The following is a 23,488-nucleotide window of genomic DNA, read 5'->3' as shown; positions in this document are numbered from 1 at the left end:
GGACCCATGTAGAATGGACATCTCCATTTAATCAAGTTTAATACCCACAATTGATTGACACATGTCTCCATGGAGATAACCTAATCAAGTTTGTCACGTATAGTACTGAATAGGGATTAGAAGAAACCATTGCTCCCGTAAGATTGATTAGAATTAAAACATGGCTTTTCTAGGGTACATAAATCCCTTCAAACCAGCACAGGGACTAAGACTCTCTGAAATAACCTAATTGAAAGGTACCACCCCCAATAGGGCTGCACCCACAGGAATGGGTTAAAAGCTACGGGGGGTCCATAAGCTCCAAAATACCACACCAGGTAAAGCCTGCTTGTGTCTCCAGGTACGCACTCCAGTATTTCCTCACTATGAGATGCAGATAAGCAGGAAAGCACTTCTGCAAAATGAAACCAGGACCGACGAGGACTGGCTGGCAGCCAGGAGGCACGGAGGCATCTTGGGATCTCAGAGGGGGTGAGAGCCGACCTAGAGGAGCAGGAGGGGTGGGGGGTGACGTCCCTGGAAAGAGAAATGGGGTCCCCTGGGGCCTGACCGCGCCTACCGCAGGAAGTAGCTGTCACCGAATCAGAAATGGAGCAAGCCCACTGCAGGCCCACAGAAAAGGAGAAGGAAGGTGGGACTGGCCTCCGCAGGAAGCTTCAAGATATGTCCTCTTGGAGCTGCAGCCTGAGCGCTGGACATGCGAGGGCATCAGCCACATGCTGCATCTGTGTGTGTTTAGAGGGTGTCCCCAAGCCCTGGGCCTAAGTGTGCTGACCATGAAATCGTGGGATAGGGCTGACGGGGTGGGCTGAGAATGGAGAGCCCCCACAGAACGGGGGCCAGGCCGGTGTCAGGGGTCAGACGTGCCCAAAGGACAAACATCTCCAAGATGGTGGGGGGAGGGGTGTCTGCTGGGGAAGCAGAGACCAAGGCTTGTTGAACAACAGAAGCTTTAGGAAGTTCCAGGATGCACTGATTTTGTATCTCCCCCTACAAGGGACAAAATCTAGACTAGGGTGTTCTGAGAACTAGCTAGAAAGCAGAGAAGAGAGGAGGAGACAGGAATGCTGGTCCCAGAGGTGGGGGGCTGGCCCCTTAAAAGGCCCCATGCTGACCCCCACAGGGGTGATGCTTGTTACTCAGCAGCTTCCAGGTGATTCTTAGACACTGTGCTGGTTTGAAAGCATTATGTACCCTAGAAAAGTCATGTTTTAATCCTGACCCAATCTTGTGGGAGCAGCCATTTCTTTTCATCCTGATTCAATAATGTAGGCTGGGATCTTTTGGTTGGATTATCTCCATGGCGTTGTGGGTATGGCCTTTGATTAGATGGAGATGTGACTGCACCCATTCCAGGTGAATCTTGATTAATTTACTGGAATCCTTTAAAAGAGGAAACATATTGGAGAGAGAGCCAAAAGTGACAAAAACCTCAGAGCTGACACAGATGCCTGTATGTTTGGAGATGCTTGGAGCCCAGCAGATGTCACCATGAGATGTTAAACAAGCCAGAACCTGGAGAGAACTAAGGGAAGCCAAGAGATGAAAGTCAGCCCTGGAGAAGCAAAGTGAGGAGCCCCCATAGGAACGGAGGCTGAAGGCAACAGAGCCCAGGAGCAAGGGACCAGCAGATGCCAGCCATGTGACTTCCTAGCTGACAGAGGGGTTCCTGGCCATCAACCTTCCTTGAATTAAGCCATCTTTTCCTGGATGCCTTAGTTTGGACATTTTCATAGGCTTAGAGTTGTAAACTTGTAACTTTTTAAATTCCCCTTTTTAAAAGCTGTTCCAATTCTGGTATATCACATTCCTGCAGCTTACAAACTAGAACAGATACTGACTTTTATTAATATTGCACGATTACTCCAGGGTCATATTTCATGAATCTAAATGAGGCAACTCTCAAGCGAGCCCCAGAACTCCTCAACTTCAGATCCTCACTTCTGTGGTCTGTGACGTTGAATTTTAACTTGGTTTATTGACGCCGATTCATTTCACTTTTTTTTTAGAAGCATGCCACCAAAGACACAAATGCAAACGGTCATGTTTAGTAGTGGGTCGCGTTGTTCTTAGAGGCAGGAACTTTCAGCCCCAGAGCTCCCAAAATCTGCTCAGGCTCAGTAGATGTCAATTAACAAGGAAAAACATTTCTAAGTCAATCAAGATGTTGAGTTTGCATGTTCCTGGCAAACTGCTACTGGGGACAACAGCTTTCAAACACTGAAGCAATAGGCGTCTCGTCCTTGCCAGTGGGAGGCACGGGTACAAGCGTAGTAGGGGAGGAGGGGAGAAGCCCGTCTCCCATGCCACCCCACCCCTGCTTTGGAAAGTATCGGTGCCAGGGAACATTCTCCCATGGCCCCAGCACCCACAAAGCAGGCCCACTGTGGCTCTCACTTTCCCGGGCAGCCCTGACCCCTGGGGTCTGGTGACACTACTTCCTTCCTCTTTCCACTCAGTGCTAGGGGTGGGGGCAGCCTGGTAACATTGCTAATCGCTGAGCTGCTGATGGGCTTCTCTGTGCTTCCCTCCCCCCCCACACCCAGCCCCAGTAACCAATTCCCTGTATAAATATCCACCATTTGAAAGACCTAGAACGGTCTCTGTTTTCGGACCAAGTCCTGCCTTCTTCATTTGCAGAGAGGATTTTTTAGGTAGCTTATGAAGCTGTTACGAAGGAGTCTCAAGTCCACCATGGGGTTGGGCCTGATAAACATGCGCCGTGGGACCACACGCCACGTCCCACTCCCTCTCCAGGCACAGCCACTCGTGGGGGACCTTCAGTAACGAGCAGCCAGTTTCCCCCTTCTCTGTGCTCAAATGATTTTCCCTCCAATAAGTTTTTTTGGGGGGTGGGGGTGGGGGAGGGTGCATGATCCAGGAATCAAACCTGCGTCTTCCTCATGGAAGGCATCCAATAAGATTATAAGTTTTAAGTTTTGTTCTCCTTATGAAAATAATGGACATTACTTACAGCAAATGCGAAAAGCAGATAAGAGTGAATAAATATTGGTGCCCATTCAAACACCCTGAGCCAACTCCTGAGACCACCCTAAAGCCTATATTCTCTGTCTGGTATCCAAAAGAGTAGCGTGCTGGGCACCTGGCCTTATTCATTTAACAGCCCAATTCCTTGGCATGCAATGCCATGTGTGAACATTTTTTTTTTTTTGGCATGGGTGGGCACCGGGAATCGCACCCGGGTCTCCGGCATGGCAGGCGAGAACTCTGCCTGCTGAGCCACCACGGCCCGCCCAACATTTTTTTTAATTAAAAATAATCGGAGGGTGATCATGGAACCCATCTATTGGGAGGTTCTCGAGCTCCGATATGCCAAGAACTCTGCCCAGGTCCTGGCACGATAAATGTCTGGGAGACAGAGGCTGCTGCTATGAGCTGCAGAAGCAAGGCTCCTGGGAGCAGGGTGTGAGGGGCTCACCCGGGGCCAGGGACCCCCACCCGATTCCTTAACAAGGCCCCGGGGCACCCTGGAGACACCCTGGGCTCGGAGTCAGGCCTGCCTGGGTTTGTCCCCACACCTGTCCCTTCCACTGTGTGACCCGGCCGGGTCTCTGCACCTCTCTGAGCCTGCTCTCTCATCTGTCGTGTCTGGTCATTATAGGAGGGTGCATGTAAAGTCCTTGGCATGGGGCCCAGTACACAGTAGGTGCTTAGTAAAGGCTTGCTGACCAAGAGAGTGAATGAGTGACTCGCGATCACTGTTCTTTATCGAACGCTGACTATGTCTGGGCACAGCAGCCCGTGGCCCGGGCAGGGCTGGCCTCTGGAGGGGGGAAGGGGTTCAAGCTCAGCAGGAAGTGCGAGTGGTGCAGCCACTTCCTTAGGAGGGCAGGGGAAAGGGGCAGAAGAGGGTTCACATGTACTGAGCACCTACTGTGTACCAGGCGTCCCCTCAGGTGCTTTCTACATGTGCTCGTTTCACCCTCACAGCTGCACTGTGAGGCTGGTAGAACCAACCCCATTTTACAGGAGAGGAAACTGAGGGCCAGAGAGGGGACAGGACTTGCTCAAGGTCACTTACCAAGTGTCTCGGAGCCTGGTGGGAACTGGGGCTTGGCAGGTGTCTGAGTGAGCAGGGAAGGGAGGGTGGGAGGGAGGGAAAAAATGAATGAATGAATGAGTGAGTGAGTGAATGAATGAATCCACTGGATGCAACAGTCTCTGCCCGGCCCACCCTCCCCAGCCCCTCTGCTCTGGAAAGGGAGGCTGGAGAAGGAAACGACAAGAGTCTTTTTACCAAATCTTCCAAAGTAAGAATCAGAGGCATTGCTGAAGGCTAGGGTCTAGCCCGAGACAAAAGCAGGGGGCACGAAGGCACCTGGGTGGAGGAGCTCCCAGCTCAGGGGAACATCCCTGCCCTCTCTGGGCTTCAGCCTGCAACCCAAGAAGAAGAGGGGAGCCTGAGTCTGGGAACCTGGCAGAGGAGGGGGTGCCGAGAGGGTCTGGAGGGCTGGCAATGGGTGCAGCTGGGGCCCGGCATCCGGGTCTCCTTTGGAGGGGACAGGAAGCTCTTGGAAAGGAAAGGCCTCTGGGCCCACGAATACTGCATTACAGGGATCGACTCCTTCATCCTTATGATTATCTGGGTGTGTGTTACTAAGGTCCCATTTTATAGATCTGGAAACAGAGGCGCAGAGAGGTCAAGCCATCAACCCAAGGTCACACTGGACTGGAAACTGGCGCTGAGCTCCAGGCCTCCCTGAATCGTCTCATCTACTCTTCACGGCCACTCCTGATGTCATGACTAGCCCCACTGTCCACACAAGGGCACTCACGCCCAAAGAGGGGAAAGGATCTGTCCAGGGCCACTGAGCCACAAAGAGGCAGGGCCAGGAAGAGCCAGGTCTGACCTACAGGCCGTGAACTTGGCCATTTCAAGAATCTCAGAACCTCTGTGCCCGACTCCAGCCTCTGTGTACCCCACCCCCCAACACCTGAGTCCTCAGTTTCTGCCCCACCCCACCCCCACCCTGGAGGTCCTCCTGTTTCTCTTGGGCTCACTTAGACAGAGACTCATGGAGCCCCCAGAGCTTTGAAGCACATTGTCCTCAAAGCTGGGCCTGTTCCTCCCTGAGAACTCATGACAAGTTCAGGGGTAGGTCCTGCAGGGGAATCCCCTGAAAGCCCCCCTGGCCGGGGGGGGGGGGAGGTGGTCCCGCGGGATCCTGTATCACCCCTCCCACCCACCACCCATAGTTCCCAGGTGAGTCCCCGATTTGCTGTGTGGCTTTAGACCAGTGGCTGCCCCTCTCTGGGCCTTTCTCTTGGTCCAGGGCTGCTAGTCTCAGCCCCAGCCGAGCCCCGCCTTGCACCGGCTCTGTCTGCGTTTCTCCCTGGCTCAGCTCCAGACGCAGGGCAGGGCTGTCACATGCTGAGCCACGTGACAGGTGGCAGCTGGGGGCTCCATCCCACGCAAAGGACGGGGTCCCCACAGCCCCCGACCTGCACCCCAGGTGGCTAAAGTCTCCGGGGCCCACCAAAGCAGGCGTGGACGGAGAGACCCCTCCTGCCCTCCCAGGTAGGCTGAGGGCGCTGCGGGGTGGGGGTTGGGGCGCACCGAGTATCTCCCAGGTGTCGGGATCCCAGGCAGACCCAGGGCACAAGGTGGCTGGCCCCAGGTGATGGCACAAAGCACGTTCCTCCTCCCGCCGCCCGTAACCTAATCTCCTGCCTGTCTGTCACCTCGGCTGCTCGGGGATCATCCTCCTTTGTGCTGGCTCTGACAGGTGGGCCCCTGTGGAGGCCAGGAGGGGCAGGGGACAGGTCAGGCCTGCAGTACCACCGTAGCACCCCAGGGCTGTCACCCCAGAGGGCGGAGGGCGGAGGGCAGTGCTCTTCCTGGGAGGCAGAGGGGACAACTGGCCCCAGCTTTAGAGAAAGAAGCCCCCAGGGTAGGTCCTAGCCCTGGCACCCAGGCCCTGTGTGGCCAAGCCGCACCCCCGTCTCTGGGCTTCCTCATTTGTAAACTGTCAGGATGCTGGAGGGAAGGGCAAGCAGGTGGGATGGTGTTGATGGGTACAGCTGGAGGGTTGGGAAATGGGCCAGGCCGTGGCACTGGACCCTGGGACGGTATTTCTTGACTGCAGCCATCTTTGTTTGCAGTTGGGGAAACTGAGCCTCAAGGGAAGGTTGCAGGGGTGGGGTGGGGGGGCAAGATCTGCTCTGCTACTCCAGGCCACTGGGCCCCACCCCACTTTCCCGGGCTGTCCTTCTCCTCAGTCGTCCCCTAGCTTAGATAGAGTTCCCCTGGAGTTGCTGTGTGGCCCTGGCCTGGTGGCTGGCCTTCTCTGGGCCCTGGATCCTCGGTGGTGGAGCAATCTCAGCCCATAGCCTCCAGCCGGCCCAGAGCCAAGGCCAGGCACGGGGCCAGGGCGGCCCCACCCCAGGGGCCGGCCTAGCCTTGGCCATTTCATAACCACCCGGCGGCCGGGCAGAGCGCGCACGGCCAGGAGAAAGGGCAGCCTGCCCGGGCCTCAGGTACCGCGTCCCGGAGGGGGTGGGGGACCGTGGCAGGGAGCAGTCAGGGCCCCCCGGGCTCAGCCCCTAGGGCCACACACAGAGACTCCCATTGTCTTTATCTGACGGCCCAGGGGGGAAGGGAAAGGAGGGAAGTCACTTCTGCAGGGCCCCACTATAGGGAGCTGCAGGGGGAGGCGCCGGGGGTGGGGAGGCAGGTGCTCCCCGAGGCGGCCAAGGGCACCTCTCGCCTGCCCTATTGGCTGGGCTACATGGCCCCCTCTTACTGGGCATCCTGTTGGGGAACTGGGGGTCCCCCCTCTGGACCCAGCCGCCTCAGGAGGGGATGCGCTTCCCACGCCTGGAGACACCAAAACATCCTCCCCGGGACACTTCCCGGGCCGGGCCGCGGCCCTGCGTGGCGCTGTGTGGCCCTGGGACATGACTGTTCTTGGTGACGGACTTTGCCAGGGTCCAGGGAAGGCGGGAGTGGCCAGCCCTGCCCTGCCTCGGGCGGCCCTGGCAGCCGCAGCCGTCCCCGTGGGGTGGGGCTGCCTTTGCCCCAGCTGCCCGCAGAACCCCCGGGGAGGGGAGGGATGGCGCTGCTGCGGGAGCTTCGGGAGCTTGCGTGGAACGTGGGAGCTCAGAACTCGAGACCCTGGAGAGGGGGTCCTGTGGGGCCCACAAGGCCGGCCTGGAGTCCCCCACCTTCCGGCAGCCCTGATGGGCACCCCCCACCCCAGGCTCCCAGACCACCACCCACCCAGTCCTGGGTTGCTGTCCTTGCCTCTCCTGCCTGGCACCCACACTGGGCCAAGGTGTCTGTGGGCCCCCTCCCCAGGGCTGTCCCCACCCCACCCCCACCTCCCAGGGTCCCCTGTCTGTGCTTTCTGCCTGAATTCTCCCGTCAGTGCGAGGGGGAGGCTGCGGGTGCCCCCACATCATCACAGAGGGGAAAAGCGAGCCACCGAGGGGCCAAGCCACCTGCCCAAGGCCTCCCAGGTGGTGACCCGGGGAGCTGGGATTCGAACCCCCTGCGTCAGGCTCCAGGCCACACGGCACTGGGAGGCTGGTGGTGTAGACGGGGAGGCCTAGGCGGGAAGAGCGATTGGGGGTAGGGGGGCAGGGGCCGCAGCGGGGGGCTGGGACCTCACTGGAGTCAATCCCCTGTGGTCTCAGAGGCCTGCAGCCTGATTCCATGCAGCCGCTCCAGGCGTCGGCTCCCTTTCCTAGGAAAGGGGCACTGGGGTGAACCCCAACTGGCACAGCGCCTGGCATGACTTCTAGAGGAAATTGAGGGGAAATGGCAGCCCTACCTGACCCCCAGGCCTGAGGAAAGACGCCCGTTTCCCTTTCACCCTCAAATGGTGCCGCAGCCACCGTCCCACCCTCAGCAGAGGCGGCAGCTCTGGGACAGATGTGGCCGAGCAGGCGGGTAAAGCTGGGGCCGCTCAGCCAGCCATGGGGACCCTGGGTCCACCCACCCATTGGGACCCCAGCGGCTCCACCCAAGGGACCAGGAGGGGTGGTGCGGGCTGCCTGGTGCGTGCACACTGGCAGGAACGGGGTGGGGGGGCCCCAGATGGCTTCTAGGGGGCACGTGGTCAGTGACGGCGACATCCTGGGTGAACTTAGGTGGTGTTTGCTGTACCCGGGGACGTGAGCTTGGGCTTGGCTCCCTTGTGAGGACACAGGTCCAGGGTGACCCCAGATCCTGGGGCGAGGGGCAGGCTCAGTTCCCCACCCACCCCCACCCCAGGGCACTCCCACGGGTCTCAGTCCAGCGGGTCCAGCCCGTGGGTGGCAATGCCAGACCAGGGGTGGCCCAGCTGGAGGGGGGTTGGCCTCAGTGTTGCCAGGAAGGCCTGCTGGAATGTTCCGTCCAGTCGCCCATGCCCGCCAAGGTCCTGTGCCCCTCACCTCGCCCAAAGGCCGGCCATTGAAGCCGCGTGCCTTACATTCCTGTGGGTTCTCCCCGGGAGAGGGTCAGGAGTCTGGTGGGGACGGGGAGGGGGTGGGTGCGGTTTGCTTTTACATTCATCCACAGGAGCCTTGAGGCGAGAGCAGGTTGGAGAAGGAGAAGGGGCTGGACCAGCGGGAGGGGGAAGAAGTTTTTGCTGAGCACTGAGTAAAGAGAACCACAGCTGCCTTTTAGGGGATATTGCCAGCGTTGTCGCCATTTTACAGATGAGGAAACTGAGGCAGAGGTGGCAAATGGCTCCCCCAAGGCCACCCAGCTGGTAGAGGCAAGACCAGGAGACAAGGAGGCTCCAGGAAGGAGGGCTGGGGGGGAGAGGCTGAGACCGAGAAGGCTCTGAGAATGGCCCCCTTTGACCCCCACGCTAACCCTCCTCTCTGGGAACTACGGTGGCCATCCTGTGCCCCAAGGCAATGGCCCAGTTTTCCCAACCAGAGCAGGAGGCCTGGGGGTCAGAGTGGGCCCTGTCCCGCCAGCTCCGGGCTGCCTGGGGCTGCAGCCCAGGCTCGCTCTCAGGGCCATGGAGCCCTCCAGAAAACCGTGGCTCGTGGCAGAAGTGACAACAGCTCACTGCCTTGTGGGTGCTGACCCTGGGCCCTGCAGGGCTCAGAACTAGAAGGTGAGGTCTCCTCTTTGATAAACACCCCGTCAGCTGGTGGGAGCTATGGTTCTGTCATTATCGCTATCAGAGGAAGAAATTGGGCACTCTAAAGGATGAGCTACATGGGCAAAGGGGGTGGGGACAGCGGTTTGGGGCAGCAGATTGTAACCAGGCATTAGCCCATGGTGTGACTCAGTACAGTGAGGGATGAAGCCACAGGGCAGGAGGCACTGTGTGTCTGTGTGTGTGTGACAGAGAGAGAGAATGCGTGCGAGCAAGTGAGGAAGTAATCTGGGTTGGCTGCCTGGAGGAAGCAGTGGTTGAGCTGAGACTTGAAGGGAAGGGAATCAGTGAGGGAAGGACAGGCAGGCCCAGGAGTGAATGCACCCCTGCACTCCTCTGATGGGCCTCACGTAAATGCACAGGGGCCCAAGAGTAAGTGAGGGGTATCTGCCCCATCTGCCAGCCCTGGCTGATGACAGCATGGAGGCCTGACAGTCCCCTGCCCCCGCCTCCTCCCCACTTCCCCATGATTACCTACCCAGCCCCCCACAGCCGGGATAGGCCGCAGAGCCTCCAGGAAGCTGCAGTTATCCTTTCATGCTCCTGAGGGGAAGCGGAAGCCCAGGGATAGGAGGCCAGTGGGGGCAGGGAGGACAGAACATTCTGTGTCTGGAATGTCCCCAAGTGGTGGCTGGGGTGGCAGTCGGGAAGCAGCCTCTTCCCCTCCCTCTACTTATCAAAGGCTTCGCTGTTTGCCCTGGACTCAGGCCTGGCAGTGGGGAGGGCTGCCCTGTATTGAGGAGGGACAGTAGAGTGGGGTCAGGGTAGGGTCTGGGAGCCGCGGGGGGCTGGGGGCGAATGCCCAGGTGCTAGGAAGAAGCGTGGCCTCCCTGCCTGCCCGCCTTTGGGGGCTTGGAGTAGCTGTCCATGAGCCACAGTCAGTCCTCAAGTCACCCTGAGGCCCAGGGCCCTCCTGCCCCCCGTCTGTGGGTTTGTCGGAGGGGGGGTATGTCCTGCATGTGTGAGGGGGTGTCCCTGGGAGCACCCCCAGCTCCCCCTGGATGGACCCGACATTCAGGTCCCTTCTGGCCCCACAACCCAGAGGACAACTCTGCCCTCCATGGATGGATGTGAGCTCAGTACAAGGGCCACACTGCAGTGTCCACTCGGGGACAAAGGTCCTGCCCAGAGAGGGCACCTCGTCCCCTTGGGGAGTTCACGGAGCACCTGGGGAAGCGAGAGCCGGAGCTGCTCCCACTGGGTGGGTGAGCAGGTGGTTGAGGGGCCCATCTCCCAGAAGCCCCCTGCCTGGCTGCCAACTCCCCCCACCTTTGGGTCTTTTAGCCCTCAGTCTGCAGATCTGCCAATTTTGCCCTGCAGTGAGTGTGCACTAGCTGGGAGTGTGGGCAGGTGCGTGAGTCTGTGTGTGGTGGTGGTGTGAGTCTGTGTGTGTCTCTGTGTGCATGAGTGTGTGGTGGGGAATGAATCTCCATTTGTGTGTGTGTGTGCGCGCATGTGCCTGCATGGTGGTAGTGTGTGTGTGCATGTGTGTGCTGGGGAGCGAATCCCCAGGTGTGTGCACACATGCATGTGCATGCTCATGCAAGGTGATGGAATAAATCCCTGGCATGTGTGTGTGTGTGTGCATTTGTGCATATGCTTGTGCATGGTGGAGGAATGAGTTCCCGGGTGCGTAAGTGCATGCATGCATGCATGTGCACATGTGTGGCAGGGAAACGAATCCGTGTGTGTGTGCATGCATTTGTGCATGTGCTTGTGCATGGTGGGGGACTGAGTTCCTGGGTGTGTAAGAGTGTGTGTGTGTGTGCATAGTAGGGAGACAAGGTGTGTGCGTGCATTTTTGCATGTGCTTGTGCATGGTGGGGGAATGAGCTCCTGGGTGTGTAAGTGTGTGTGTGCGTGCATGGTAGGGAGATGAGGTGTGTGTGTGGATTTGTGCATGTGCTTGTGCATGGTGGGGGGCTGAGTTCCTGGGTGTGTAAGTATGTGTATGTGTGTGTGCATGGTAGGGAGACGAGTCCCTGGGTGTGTGTGTGCACGTGCATGTGGGGGCCCCACAAGCAGGTCACCCATGAGTCCCCGTGAGGGGCGACGGGGCTGTGAGCAGGCGGGGCGAGGGGCTGCGGGGCGAGGGGCTGCGGGGCGAGGGGCTGCGGGCCGGGACAGGTGCAGGGTGCCGGGCAGGTGGGGGCAGCCCCGGAGCATACCCACACGCCCCCTGCCCACAGGATGGAGCCCGTGGCGGACACCCTGCGGCGGCTACGGGAGGCCTTCAGCGCGGGCCGGACGCGACCTGCCGGGTTCCGGGCGGCGCAGCTGGAGGGCCTGAGTCGCTTCCTACAGGACAACAGGCAGCTTCTGCAGGACGCGCTGGCACAGGACCTGCACAAGGTGGGCCGGGGGGGTCCGGGGGGGGCACAGGGTGGGGGTGCAGCAGGGGTGCACAGGATGAGGGCGCAGGGCATGGGCATGGGTAGGGGGCGCAGGCTGGGGGCTATGGGGTGGAAGTACCCGGTGGGGGCGCAGGATGGGGGTGTGGTGCGTGGGTTGTGGGTGGCAGGCCAGCAGGGCTAGGAGGGCAGGAATGAAGAGTTCAGGGTGGCCGCACCTCTAGGAAGGAAACTAAAGACCCAGCGAACAGCAGCCTGCCCAGGCCAGCCTGGCGCGTCGGCCTAAATGCGTACATTTGCACACTCCCTCATTCACCAGCTCTCTGCTGGGCACCCGCCGTGTGTCAGGCCCTGTCAAGTCCCTGGGTGGGGTGGCAGTGAGTAACACCAGGTCCCGTTGCCCATGGAGATGACCTTCCTGGGGGAGACACGAAACGATGGTAAATAAACAATTGCGTGGTATGTTGATGACAACGGGTGCCATGGACAGGCACGCCCAGTGGGAGGGGGGATGGGGTGCTGTTTTATAGGGGGGTCTGAGGTGTGTGAGCAAAGAGATATGAAGGAGGAGGGGGAGGGAGCCGCGTGGACATGGAAACAGCAACAGATGCTGCACATGCAAAGGCCCTGAGGCAGGAGGTGCTGGTGAGGCAGCCCAGACTGGGATTGGGGAACAAAGAGATACAAAAAGTGAGGTCCTAGGAGACAGGGCCCACCCGTTCAGCTGCCCCCACCCCAGGACAGCTGCCCCCCCCACCCCACCGGTCTGCCATTTCTGGACCACACTGGTTTTTAACTTAGGAAAACCAGGGGCCCCACTGCACCCCTTGCCTCTCCCTGTGGGGAGTGCCCCATTCACAGGGCAGGGGGCCTCCCGGAGCCTGCTTCCCCCACGCTGAGGCTCTGCCATCTCCCCGCTGGCGGCCCATCCTCCCAGGGGACCCGACTTGACTGTTTATCTGGTCCCTTTCCTCCCTTCTGCTCAGATTTCACCTTCTCCCCCTCCCAACTCGGTTCCCAGCCTCCTGCCAAGGAGGCACCCAGAGCTGCGCCCACAAAGAGAGCAGCAGCCCAGAAAATCCAGCCCAGCCCTCCCACTGGTCTGGCCAGCAGCTGTCCCCTGCCTCCTCCCGATGGGCAGCATCTGCCCAGCACCTTTCAAGCACCATCTCATTTAACCCCAACAGCCTTGTGGTCACCTCCCCCCCCAAGAATATCCCCCCAGAAGGGGCTCAGAGAGGGCACCTTGCTTCCCCAAGGCACACAGCAAGGAAGGGTCCAGGTGGGATTTGAACATGGCTCAAAACAGCCGAAGTCACGCCCTTCAGCTGGGTCCAGACCTTTCTGTAACTCTGCCCAAACCTCACTCAGGTCACAGGCAGCCAGCAAGGTGGCATGGCTCCCTGGGCAGAGAGCACTGGCTCCCAGGAGGTAGGAGCTGGTGTGGCTGCTTCCTCCACGGTTGCGGCCCTGGGCTCAGCTGGCCTTGTTCCTGGCTCACCAAGTGCCCTGGGCAGGGCATCCGCTTCTCTGGCCTCGGTCACCCACTGTACCATCCCCACCACTCGGGCTGGTCACCTCCCCTCTAGCAGGGACAGTCTGTGCTGTCATGACAGGGTCTCAGGCAGCAAGCCAGCCCAGTTCAGTGTCCCTGGCTGGGTCTCGGGTCCCTGCAGCGTCCCTAGGGGAGGGCTTGGGGTGGGAGATGGGGAGGGCAGAGGGTGGGACCACGCACTTCTTTATTTCCTCCTGCTTCTCACTCCCGCCCTGGGGACCTGGCCGTGACCCCTAAACCCTGGCCGTGGTTGCTAATGGCATTTACCTGGGGGCAGCTGTACCTGGCCCACTGCTGAGTCTCCTAAAAAGCACTCTGCAGAGTGGCCGGACAGCCCTGTTAAAGCCTAAGTCCCACCGAGCCCCCACCCGGTGGCTGCCCCCCCCCCCCCCCGCCCCGCTCCCTCTGCTTCTTGCTAATCCCACGCCCTCCCCATGGCTGTTACATGAGCTGTGCCCTCTCCCTCCTCCTCCTCCTCCTCCCTCCTCCTCCTCCCTCCTGCTCCTCCCCCCCTCCCTTCCTCTCTTCAGCTCTCTGCTCAAATGCCATCTCCTCCCGGAGGCCTGCACTGACCATCGTGTGTGAAACAGAGCACACGCACATATCCACGAGCACACCCACATGCACACACGCATGCACACTCACGCACACGTGCACACACACATGCCCACACACTCACTCATATCTGTTCACCTGCTCACTTAGGAACACTCCCATTCACACTCACACACACTTGTGCACTCACACTCACTGCCACATACTGTAACTCGCGTGCACTCACGCACTTTCACACCCCACACGCATGCCATGCACTCCTGCACACTCACATGCATGCACACGCTCATGCACTCACACGTGTGTACCCACACTCAGGCGCACTCACACACGTGCTCTCACACACACACACACACACACACACACACACAATCCAGCAGTCTCTATTCCCCTTACCCCGTTTTATTTTTCTTCCACGGCACTCATCACGTCCTAATAAAGTACCGCATTTTCTCGCTTTCCTGTTGACGGTTGCCTGCCTGCAAGGTCAGCTCCACAGGGCAGCTGCCTCCGTATTTGTTGTCACAAGCGCCACGCCTGCACCCAGCCAGCACTCACCGAGCCGCGGTGAGTCGCTGCGCTCATCCCAGCCGGCCTTGGCACAGGAGGCGGCACCCTGCGGGTGGGCCGTGCCATCCCCAGGCTCCGGCCACCTGCTGACCCCGGCTGCCCTGCCCCGCAGTCAGCGTTCGAGTCGGAGATCTCCGAGATCAGCATCAGCCAGGGCGAGGTGAACTTGGCCCTGCGGAATCTGCGGGTCTGGATGAAGGACGAGAAAGTGCCCAAGAACCTGGTGAGTGGCCTGGGGGCGCCGGGGTGGGCAGCGGCCGCGGGGACCACAGGCTCCCCACCGGGCAGCCTCGGGATGGGGGGGCTGCTGAGGGGCTGGGGTCTCAGACGACTTCCTGCTGCCCCCTGCCCCCTCCGGCCCTCGGTCCAGGCCACGCAGCTAGACTCGGCGTTCATTCGGAAGGAGCCCTTTGGGCTGGTCCTCATCGTTGCCCCCTGGAACTACCCCCTGTACCTGACACTCGTGCCCCTGGTGGGCGCCCTGGCCGCGGGTGAGCAGCTGCCCTCCGCCTCCCCACCGCCCTGCCCACCCCTCCTCGTGGCTGCTGGAAGAGGGGGGCCTGGACCAGATGGGAGGGAGGCATGGTCCCATCCCCCGCTGTGTGGCCTTGGGCCCGTGGCTTTACCTCTCTGAGCCAAAGTCTTCATTTCTCCCCACACTGCCCTGCAGGGAACTGCGTGGTGCTGAAGCCGTCGGAGATCAGCAAGCACATGGAAAAGGTCCTGGCCGAGGTGCTGCCCCGATACCTGGACAAGGTGAGCAGGGCCGTGGGGCAGACCGAGGTCCCGGGGCCTGGGCAGCCCCTGGCGTGGAAGGGTATGGCAGGAGCCTGTCGCTCAGACCCGGGATCTACCCTCAATTCTGCCTCTCCCAAGTTGTGTAGCGTTGGCCAAGTCCCCTCCCCTCTCTGCCTCGGTTTCCCTCTGAGTGAAAGAGAGTGATCACAGTGATACTGTGAGGAGTGGGCAAGGGCAGCCTGTTCCCTGGCAGGTCCCACAGCCTCTCCTGGCCTGGTCTGTGCCTTCTGGGGACCTGCTCGGCCCCCCACCCCCAAACCCCGGCACACAGCCCTCAGCCGGTCCCCGGCTCGAGCCAGGGCAGGGCAGGCATCTGCAGGGCTCTCCAGGCTTTGGGGCCAGAGCGAGGCCTTCACTGCCATCCCACCCTGTAGAGCTGCTTTGCCGTGGTGCTGGGCGGGCCCCAGGAGACGGGACAGCTGCTGGAGAACAAGTTCGACTACATCTTCTTCACTGGTGAGGCCAGAGAGGGGCCTGGGGTGGGGAGGGAGAAAGGGACCCTCGGGGACCTAGGCCCCCCACTCAGGGGTCTTGTCCCCAAACCTGAGAGAGGTTGGAGGAGGCCCAGTGGACGGACAGCTGGGAGGCCCCGACCAGGGCAGGCACTGGGTTGTGTCCTCGGGGCTCCCTGATGGAACAGCTCCAGGGAGCTCCAGGCCAGCCGCTTATCTGTGAAACCCTGCTGCTGTCCCAGCCCCATCAAGGCTGCCACTGGCCGAGGTGGATGGGCCAGGATTTGCACCCATGTCCTTGGCGAGTGGCCTGGAGCTGATCCCAGTGGTCGCTTGTCCTCACCCTGCCATTGCCTGCTGGCCCTGACACCATGGGCTTTGAGGGACCAGGACAGAGTTTCTAGAAGAGATGAAAAGGCCAGGTACACGGGCCCTGAGCCCTGAACGTTGACATCCAGGGCCCTGCTTGGCAGCTGCGGCCCCAGTAGCATTCGAGAGGAGAGAGAAGGCAGAGAGGGGACAGCGCTGGGCCTGCATCACAAACGCACCTTCCACGTGGCACACACTGTCCGCCTCAGAGCGGGGCCCGGTGCCGACCTGTCCTTTCTCATCCCAGACCCTGCTCGAGCCCAGGGAAAGCTCTGCCTGCCTCTGCTCCCCACAGCCTGCGGCGGGCACTGTGTCCCAGCCCCCAAGACCAGAAGTGCAGGCACATGCGCCCTCCATGGATCAGGCCAGATCCCAAGAGGCTCCCAGGCCATTGCCAAGGGACATCTTGTGGGGGAGGCCACAGACCCTCAACTTCTCCAGGCCTCAGTTTCCTTATCTGTAAAATGGGGCAATCCCTAAACATGGATAAATGAAAAAATGTACAAGACCCTTTTGTCACAGCTCCTGGCCCTTGGGAAGCAAACACCCATCTATCCATCCATTCACTCACTCACACATTCACTCACTTATTCATTCAATCACTCATTCACTTGCTCATCTATTTACTCACTCACTCATTCATTTGCTCAATGACCATTTACTGAGAGCATGTGCTCTACCAAGACGCTGAGCTAAAGAAAGGACCAGCAAGACAAAATCCGTGCCCTTATGGAGTCCACATTACAGTGAGGGAGACAGATGGCAGACAAGGAAGGCACCAGAAGTTACGCGGCATGTCAGAAATGCTCTCACCCTGTGGCTCAGGGGCAGAGCTGGGGAGGTGGGGGAAGGATAGGCAGGGGCCAGGAAGGCCTCATTGGAAAGATGTTGAGCAAAGATGGAGGAGCTGGGGCGGGGGAGCCACAGGCCTCCAGGGAGAATCCTCCAGGCACAGAAATGGGGGAGGAGCGAATAGGGAGAGGCAGGGCAGGGCAGTGAAGGGCTGGAGCGCTGGGCTTTTTAAAGCCTTGGCTCCCTCAGGCAGGGGTGGCAGGGAGAAGACAAGGGCCATTCCAACAGAATGGGCAGCGGTAGGGAAGACTGCGTGGAGGAGGGGAGAAGTCAAGATCACCCCTGGGGGAGCGATGCACGCAAGTCACAGCCACACAAGACATGGAGACGTGTGGCCTCTGTAGGGCCGAGTCTGGGTCAGTTGGCTCGGGCTGGGCTGCTGGGAGCAGAGGGTCTGAGGGGAGGGGAGGAGTGGGGCGGGGGGCAGGGCAGGGCCATCAGGTTCAAGTTTGGCCAGGCTAAGAGCTGGATTCTGCTCTTGGGCCATAGGGAGCCATAGAAGATTCTATGGGGAGGTGGGGAGGGTGCAATGCAGCATTTATGAGGCGTCCCCTGCAAAGGTGGGTCCAGGATCAGAAATAGAGGCAGGTGAGGAGCTGAGGGGCCTCCGAGGTGGCTTCTGGAAGGAAAGGACCTGGGTTCTGACTTGTTGCTGTGTTCGCTGGGGACTGGTCTAGGAGACAAGGTCAGAGCTACCCGGGGGGGAGCGAATGGCAGGCGAGGCCAGGAGAGGTCTGGCTCCAACCCGACTCCCCCACCTCACACGGGAGGCCCAGGGCAGAGAGCAAAGCCCCTTGAGGGTCCCGGGCCCCAGGCCAAGGCCTTCAGCAGTCTAAGCCACAGAGGGGCCACCCCAGTTTCTCTCCATGCCCAGGGAGCTCCCATGTAGGCAAGATCGTCATGGCCGCCGCGGCCAAGCACCTGACGCCCGTCACGCTGGAGCTGGGGGGCAAGAACCCCTGCTACGTGGACGACGACTGCGACCCCCAGACCGTGGCCAACCGGGTGGCCTGGTTCCGCTACTTCAACGCCGGCCAGACCTGCGTGGCCCCCGACTACGTGCTGTGTAGCCCCGAGATGCAGGAGCGGCTGCTGCCTGCTCTGCAGGGCGCCATCGCCCGCTTCTTTGGCAATGATCCCCGCGGGTCCCCGGACCTGGGCCGCATCATCAACGAGAAGCAGTTCCAGCGGCTGCAGGGCCTGCTGGGCTGCGGCCGGGTGGCCATCGGTGGCCAGAGCGATGAGAGGGAGCGCTACATTGGTGAGTCCCGCTGGCGGCCTGGGTGGGCAGGGGTCCATTAGGTGCTTCGGCTCATCCACAGTCTGGGCCCCCAGCTCTGCGTGCCCTAAGTGCGGGCCGGGGGTTCTACGGCCCTGTTGAGCTGAGCGTCCGGGCTTCCAACCCTCGTCTGCTGAGCCCCAAGGCGGGGACCCTCAGCCTCCAGGGACCCATGATGCCCCTGGCTCTGGCCTGGTGGAGGGGGCCACCCTGAGCGTCTGCTCTTCTGTGGCATGGAGCAGACCCCTCATCTCCACAGGGCCCTGTGGCTTGCCTTGATGCAGCTGCTCTCACGTCCTGGGACGTGGTCACTGGGACGCCACATTCCATGATACCCTCGGCCCCCGAGTGTGAGACCCCGCAGGTCCCGGCCTGGCTGGGAAGCCCCTCCTGGCACTGCTGGGGCTGCGGGGAGACGGTCTCCCCAGACCATCCCTGCGGCTTGGAGCCCTGGCTCCCTGGACCCTCCCAGGCCCCCCACCTGGGGGGTGTCTCGTGGCCATGACCCCGGAGCTGAGCCGTGCATGGTCCCGGCAGCCCCCACGGTGCTGGTGGACGTGCAGGAGACGGAGCCAGTGATGCAGGAGGAGATCTTCGGGCCCATCCTGCCCATCGTTAACGTGAGGGGCCCGGACGAGGCCATCGACTTCATCAACCGGCGAGAGAAGCCCCTGGCCCTCTATGTCTTCTCCAACAGCAGCCAGGTGGGGCCCGGGGTGGGGGGTGGGGGTGGCCGGGAGCAGCAGCTGCAGAGGTGGAGGGTGCCTGGAGGGGGCGGATGGGGTGTGGTCCCTCCAGAGTTCAGGGCTGGTGGCCTGCGGGCTGCCGTCTCCTCCAGGGTCCGGCCCCCCCCAGCCCTTGTCACCCACCGGGCCCTCAAGGCTGCAGGGCTCCTGCCTCTCTGCCCGGCTGGAGGAGGGACTCTCAGCATGCCACCCAGCTAGCAGGGCCCAGGGTGCAAGGCGGGGGCACCCGAGCACACCCTGCTCCAGCCTGTGGGGGCAGCCAGGGAGCCTCAAGGACACACAGGTGTGCACCCCCAGCTCAGGACACACCTAGAGACTCTTGTGACCCCCAGCCCCTCTCTCCCCTGGCTCTCATGCAATTTCTCCCTGCCTGGACCATGCCATTTAAGAAATTTTTTTTTTTTGGAGTGATTTTAAATTTATGGAAATGTTACGAAGACAGGGAGAATCCCACAGACCCCACCCCGGCATCCCCACTGGTGGGTCTTATGTCACCCTGGCACAAAGACACCGACACGGCTCTGTCACTCTCACACTCTATCTGGATGGTGCCCGTGTCCCACCCACGTGCCGTCTGCTCCGTGATTCAGCCTGGGCCCAAGGTCCCCTGGTCTCCTCTGGTCTGTGACAGTTTCTCTGTCTTTCCTTCTTTGTTGCCCCCTTGACAGGCTGGAGGGCTAGGGGCCCCTGTGCCCGGTGACAGACGCGCTGGCCCCCGCATCGTTGTTTTTTCCCACCACTGCCTTATCTTCTGGCTCTGCCGGAGGCTCCAGGCTCAGCTTGTATGGCCCCTCCCCTGGCCCTAGAATTGGCCATTTCTCAGGAGTCCCGGGTAACTGTAACTTTAGAAAATGCTATGTAGGTTTTCCGGAAGCAGGGTCACCTGGCACGGTGGCTTTCAAACCTCTCTGACGCCAGCCCTGACCGGGTGCACACACACTCGCTAACACGCCTAGACACGAGTTCCGCACGCTCTCTGATCCACCCTACACTGCCTTTACTGTCAACGCTGGTCTCAGTGTGACAGTGACGTCAGAACCCGCGCGTGGTGGCCCCTGCCCGCCATGTGAAAAGCCCTTGTCAGAGGGTCACATGGACTCCTACGAGATAGTGACATTTTTGCTCAGTGAGTGTTGTCTATTCATCTTACACAAGCGAAGTCCTTCTTTAAGGCCAAGTTCACATATGCAAATTACAAATCTGGCCATCCTGCTTCTAAATGTCGTCCCTGGAGCCCCTGCTGCCGATGGCACCCACACAGGCCCCCGGCCACTCCCGCTCTCTGCCCACGACACGCACTCTGCCAAGGACGCTCTTTCTTCCTATCTTCGCCTGACGACTCTTGTCCTTCCCTGGAGCCTCAGCAGACACACCCCGCCCCTGGGATGCTGCCCTGACAACCTGGCACTCACCGTGTCCCCAGGCAACGCTGGGTGTCTTGCCCCCACCTGGGCCTGAGTCTGTGTCCCCAGCCGCCACCCCCTGCCACCGGCCAGCACACTGAGACAAGATGGGTGGGATGAGCTGAGCTGACCCTGGAGCAGGTCCGAGGTCCCGAGGGGTTGGACAGGGTCTGGGGGCCCCTGGGGGGTGGCGTGGGGGGGCCGGCCTCACGGCTGCTTCTCCGACAGGTGGTGAACCGGCTGCTGGCCCGCACCAGCAGCGGGGGCTTCTGCGGGAACGACGGCTTCATGCACCTGACCCTCACCTCCCTGCCCTTCGGCGGCGTGGGTAGGTGTGGGCACAGCCCTGCCCTGCCCCTACCGCTAGCTCGTCTCAGCGCCAGGTTGTCGCTTCAATTCGTTCTGGCCGTAAAATGTTCAGGGCCAACCTCAGTGTGGAGTAGGGGGCAAGGCGGACCCCGGTCATGCGCCTCGTCCCACCCAGCACCCCCGGCCAGCTCCCACCTCGCCTGGGACGGAACCTTCCAGACCAGTGTCTGGGCATCTGCATATCTATGTGGAGCCTGAGACACACAATCTGGGGTGTGCCCTTTAATCCCAGAGCGATGGCACCGCCCCTGCCCGGCAGCCCCCCGAAGAACGAGTTCCCTGTATCCCGTGGGGCGCCTTTAATGCCCTCCCCATGGACCCCAGTCCAGCCCAGTGTAGCTCATGCCGGCTGGAACTGGGCCTGCTGCCCACTGCCCCTGCCCCTGCCCCTGTGAGGGGCCGGGAGAGTGGAGACCCCCTCCCCAGAGCAGCCCCAACACCTGGGCCAAGTCCCAGCCTCCGACCTTATCCAGCAGCTCCCCGGTCAGGCTGAGGGCTATCTGCGCCGGCATCACGGTGTGGCCAAAGCAGGTGACTTGGGATACCTGCGCCCACCCCCCGCCCATCCACTCAGCACCAGAGTAAATGCTCAGCAGGGCTTGCAGGCTGTCTCCCAGGGCCTGGACCCTCCATGGAGAGTGGCCAGTGGCACCAGAGTCCCCCAGCAGGCTGGGAGCAGACGACATGGCTGCATCAGGGCTGGGCACTGCTGTCCCCCCTGCTGCCACCTCGTGGGGTCACTACCCCAGCCCCTCCTCCTCAGAGCCACTCCCCAAAGAAACCCTCCCACGGCTTCCAGGGCCAAGGACAACCCTTGCTCACAGCTTCTCAAGGCCGCCCTTTCCCACCTGGCACTGGTCCCTGGTCCCAGCCACCTGGAACCCCTCCCAGGTCCCTTAACATGCTCCCTCCTCACCCATCTCCAAGTTCTCTAGGAGTTGGTGCCCCCTGCGCCCCTCCAGCCCCCACTCCACCCTCAGGCTTCACCCGCTCTAGAAAGCCCTCCCTGCTTCTCCCTGCCCCACCCGCCAGGCCCTGTGGGACCCCACCTAGACTTGAGCCCTTTACCTACACTGTCTCATGAGCCAGGTGCCACGATCAAGCCCAGGTGGGGAAACTGAGGCCCAGAGGGGTGAGGTGGACTGTGCTCAGCTGGGGCACTGTGGCTGGCAGAACCCAGACGTGTCTGACTGCCCGTGTCTGGTGCTACCAAACAGGTACGAGTGGGATGGGGCAGTACCACGGCAAGTTCTCCTTCGACACCTTCTCCCACCACCGCGCCTGCCTGCTGCGCAGCCCCGGGCTGGAGAAGATCTGCGCCCTCCGCTATCCGCCCTACGCGCAGCGCAACCTGAGGCTGCTGCTGGCCGCCATGAAGGTCCGCAACTGCAGCTGCACCCTGCTCTGAGCCCGCCACCCAGGCTCACCACCCCCCGAGGCCGCTGCCCCCTGCAGCACGGGACTGCAGGCCTGGAGGCCAGCGCACAGGAGGAAGAGATTTGTCAAGGCTACAAAGCAAAGCAACTTGCGTGGCCAAGACCAAGCCCTCCCCTCCTCCCTCTGGGTCTTTTCTTTTGCTGCCGTCCTACCAGGACAGGCCAATGTCAGGGAGCTCTGGGAATAGCTGGTGACCCGCCCTCCCTGCCCCTACCCCAACCACGTGTCCTGGGAGAAGCAGAGAGAGGTGGGCACCTCGGAGCCGCCCACTTTCCTGTGGAACTGGGACAGCCAGGGTCCCAGTGGCTCCTGGGAATGATCTAGACAAGATCCCAGGGCACTCCAGGGAACCACTGGGACCCTGGCTGTCCCGGTGCTGTCTGAGCCTGTTGCTCCATCAGTAAAGTGATAACTGCTACTTCCTGAGACTGTTATGAGGACGTTTGGGGACCAGCATCAGGCTTAATAAATACCAGTTGTGGCTCCTGAACCCCAGGTGTCCTGCCTTTTCTCCACTTTGATTGGGAGGAAGCTGCCTCTCTCTCTCCCCATCTCCGGCCAGGCCACGCTGACACCGTCCTGCACCCCGGACTCTGGGAAACTCTGAATACCTTTCCCTCTGACCCTCCTCCACCCACCAACACGCAGTTGGTCCCCGGCACCTTCCCCTCACCCCGTCCCACATTGGACTCATCCTCTTCTCCATTCCGGGGCCCCTATACAATGGAATGTCCCCACCCTCAGCAACCAAGGCCAAAATCCCTATCATCTTTGAGCAAGTCTTGATAATTCTGACTCTGCAAAATTTCCCCGATCCACACAGTAATGTCTGCAGGCCGCCATCTACCTCCAGCAAGGGCCTCGCACCCCCATGTCCCCGCAGCCAGCCCTTTGCAGCCCCGGAGATCCCTGGGTCCACACCACTTCCAGGGGCCCACAGATTTCAGCGCCGGATCCTTAGTCGCTCAGAGACTCTGCTCACCTCCTCCAGGAAGCCTCCCCTGAGACGCCCCCCCCCCCCCCCCCCCCCCCCCCCCCGCCTCTCCCGGCACGCGGGCAGACTGCCTCGGGGCCTCCTCAGGGCCCGCAGCTCCAAGCGTCCGTCCACCACAGAAGTCACTGGGAGAAAATACAGATCTGGGGGCTGGTGGAGAGACGGGCTCGCGAGTCCTAGGGATCAGGTGCAGGCAGGCCGCCGCGCGTCGCAGCCCTGCAGCTTGACCGAAGTCACTGAACGTCCTGGTGACTCGGTTTCCTCGTGTGTAAAGTGGAAATAATGGTTCGTCTACGCGGGGCTGCTGAGAGGATGAATGAAGCATGCCGCGCAGGGCTGCTCGGACTGCGCGCGGAATCACCGCCGCCGCGCTTCGCACTAAGGTTACCAGCCCCTTTAGCATGCACTCCCGCAGAGTCGGCCCCGCCCGGCCCCTGTCCTCCGGCCCGGACAGGTCGAAGGCTGCACCGTCCCGGGTGTCCTCCCTCCCCGCCTCCCGCCCGCCCGGCCAAGGTCTCCGAACCCAGCCAGGTTCCCAAGCGCTTTCAAAGCCACGCCCAGGATGTCCCGCCTCCAGAGGCCCGAGACTACTCGCTCATTGGCTTCTCCGAAGCAACATGGCGGCGCCCTACAGGACTT

The 23,488-nt window shown here is 61.0% G+C and overlaps 1 protein-coding gene across 4 annotated transcripts; it reads left to right on the top strand.

Annotated features, from left to right (window-relative positions):
• The first annotated feature begins 6,415 nt into the window (after positions 1-6,415).
• ALDH3B1 (aldehyde dehydrogenase 3 family member B1) lies at positions 6,416-22,345 on the top strand. Of its 4 annotated transcripts, none has more exons than XM_077115521.1 (11): positions 6,416-6,498; positions 11,309-11,471; positions 14,067-14,147; positions 14,263-14,373; positions 14,521-14,641; positions 14,821-14,906; positions 15,323-15,404; positions 17,496-17,882; positions 18,438-18,604; positions 20,278-20,377; positions 21,636-22,345. In XM_077115521.1, the coding sequence occupies exons 2-11, from the start codon at positions 11,310-11,312 to the stop codon at positions 21,824-21,826; spliced, it is 1,488 nt and encodes a 495-aa protein (XP_076971636.1). In that variant the 5' UTR covers positions 6,416-6,498; position 11,309; the 3' UTR covers positions 21,827-22,345. The 4 variants fall into 4 exon arrangements, with proteins under 4 accessions (XP_076971636.1, XP_076971638.1, XP_076971637.1 ...); XM_077115523.1 differs by lacking the exon at positions 21,636-22,345 and adding an exon at positions 20,892-20,926; XM_077115524.1 differs by lacking the exon at positions 6,416-6,498 and adding an exon at positions 10,200-10,320.
• The last annotated feature ends 1,143 nt before the right edge of the window (positions 22,346-23,488 follow it).

This window comes from Tamandua tetradactyla, chromosome 9 (genome assembly GCF_023851605.1).
Source record: "Tamandua tetradactyla isolate mTamTet1 chromosome 9, mTamTet1.pri, whole genome shotgun sequence".
In the NCBI taxonomy this organism is placed as follows: domain Eukaryota; kingdom Metazoa; phylum Chordata; class Mammalia; order Pilosa; family Myrmecophagidae; genus Tamandua; species Tamandua tetradactyla.
This window is presented reverse-complemented; position numbering and strand designations above follow the sequence as displayed.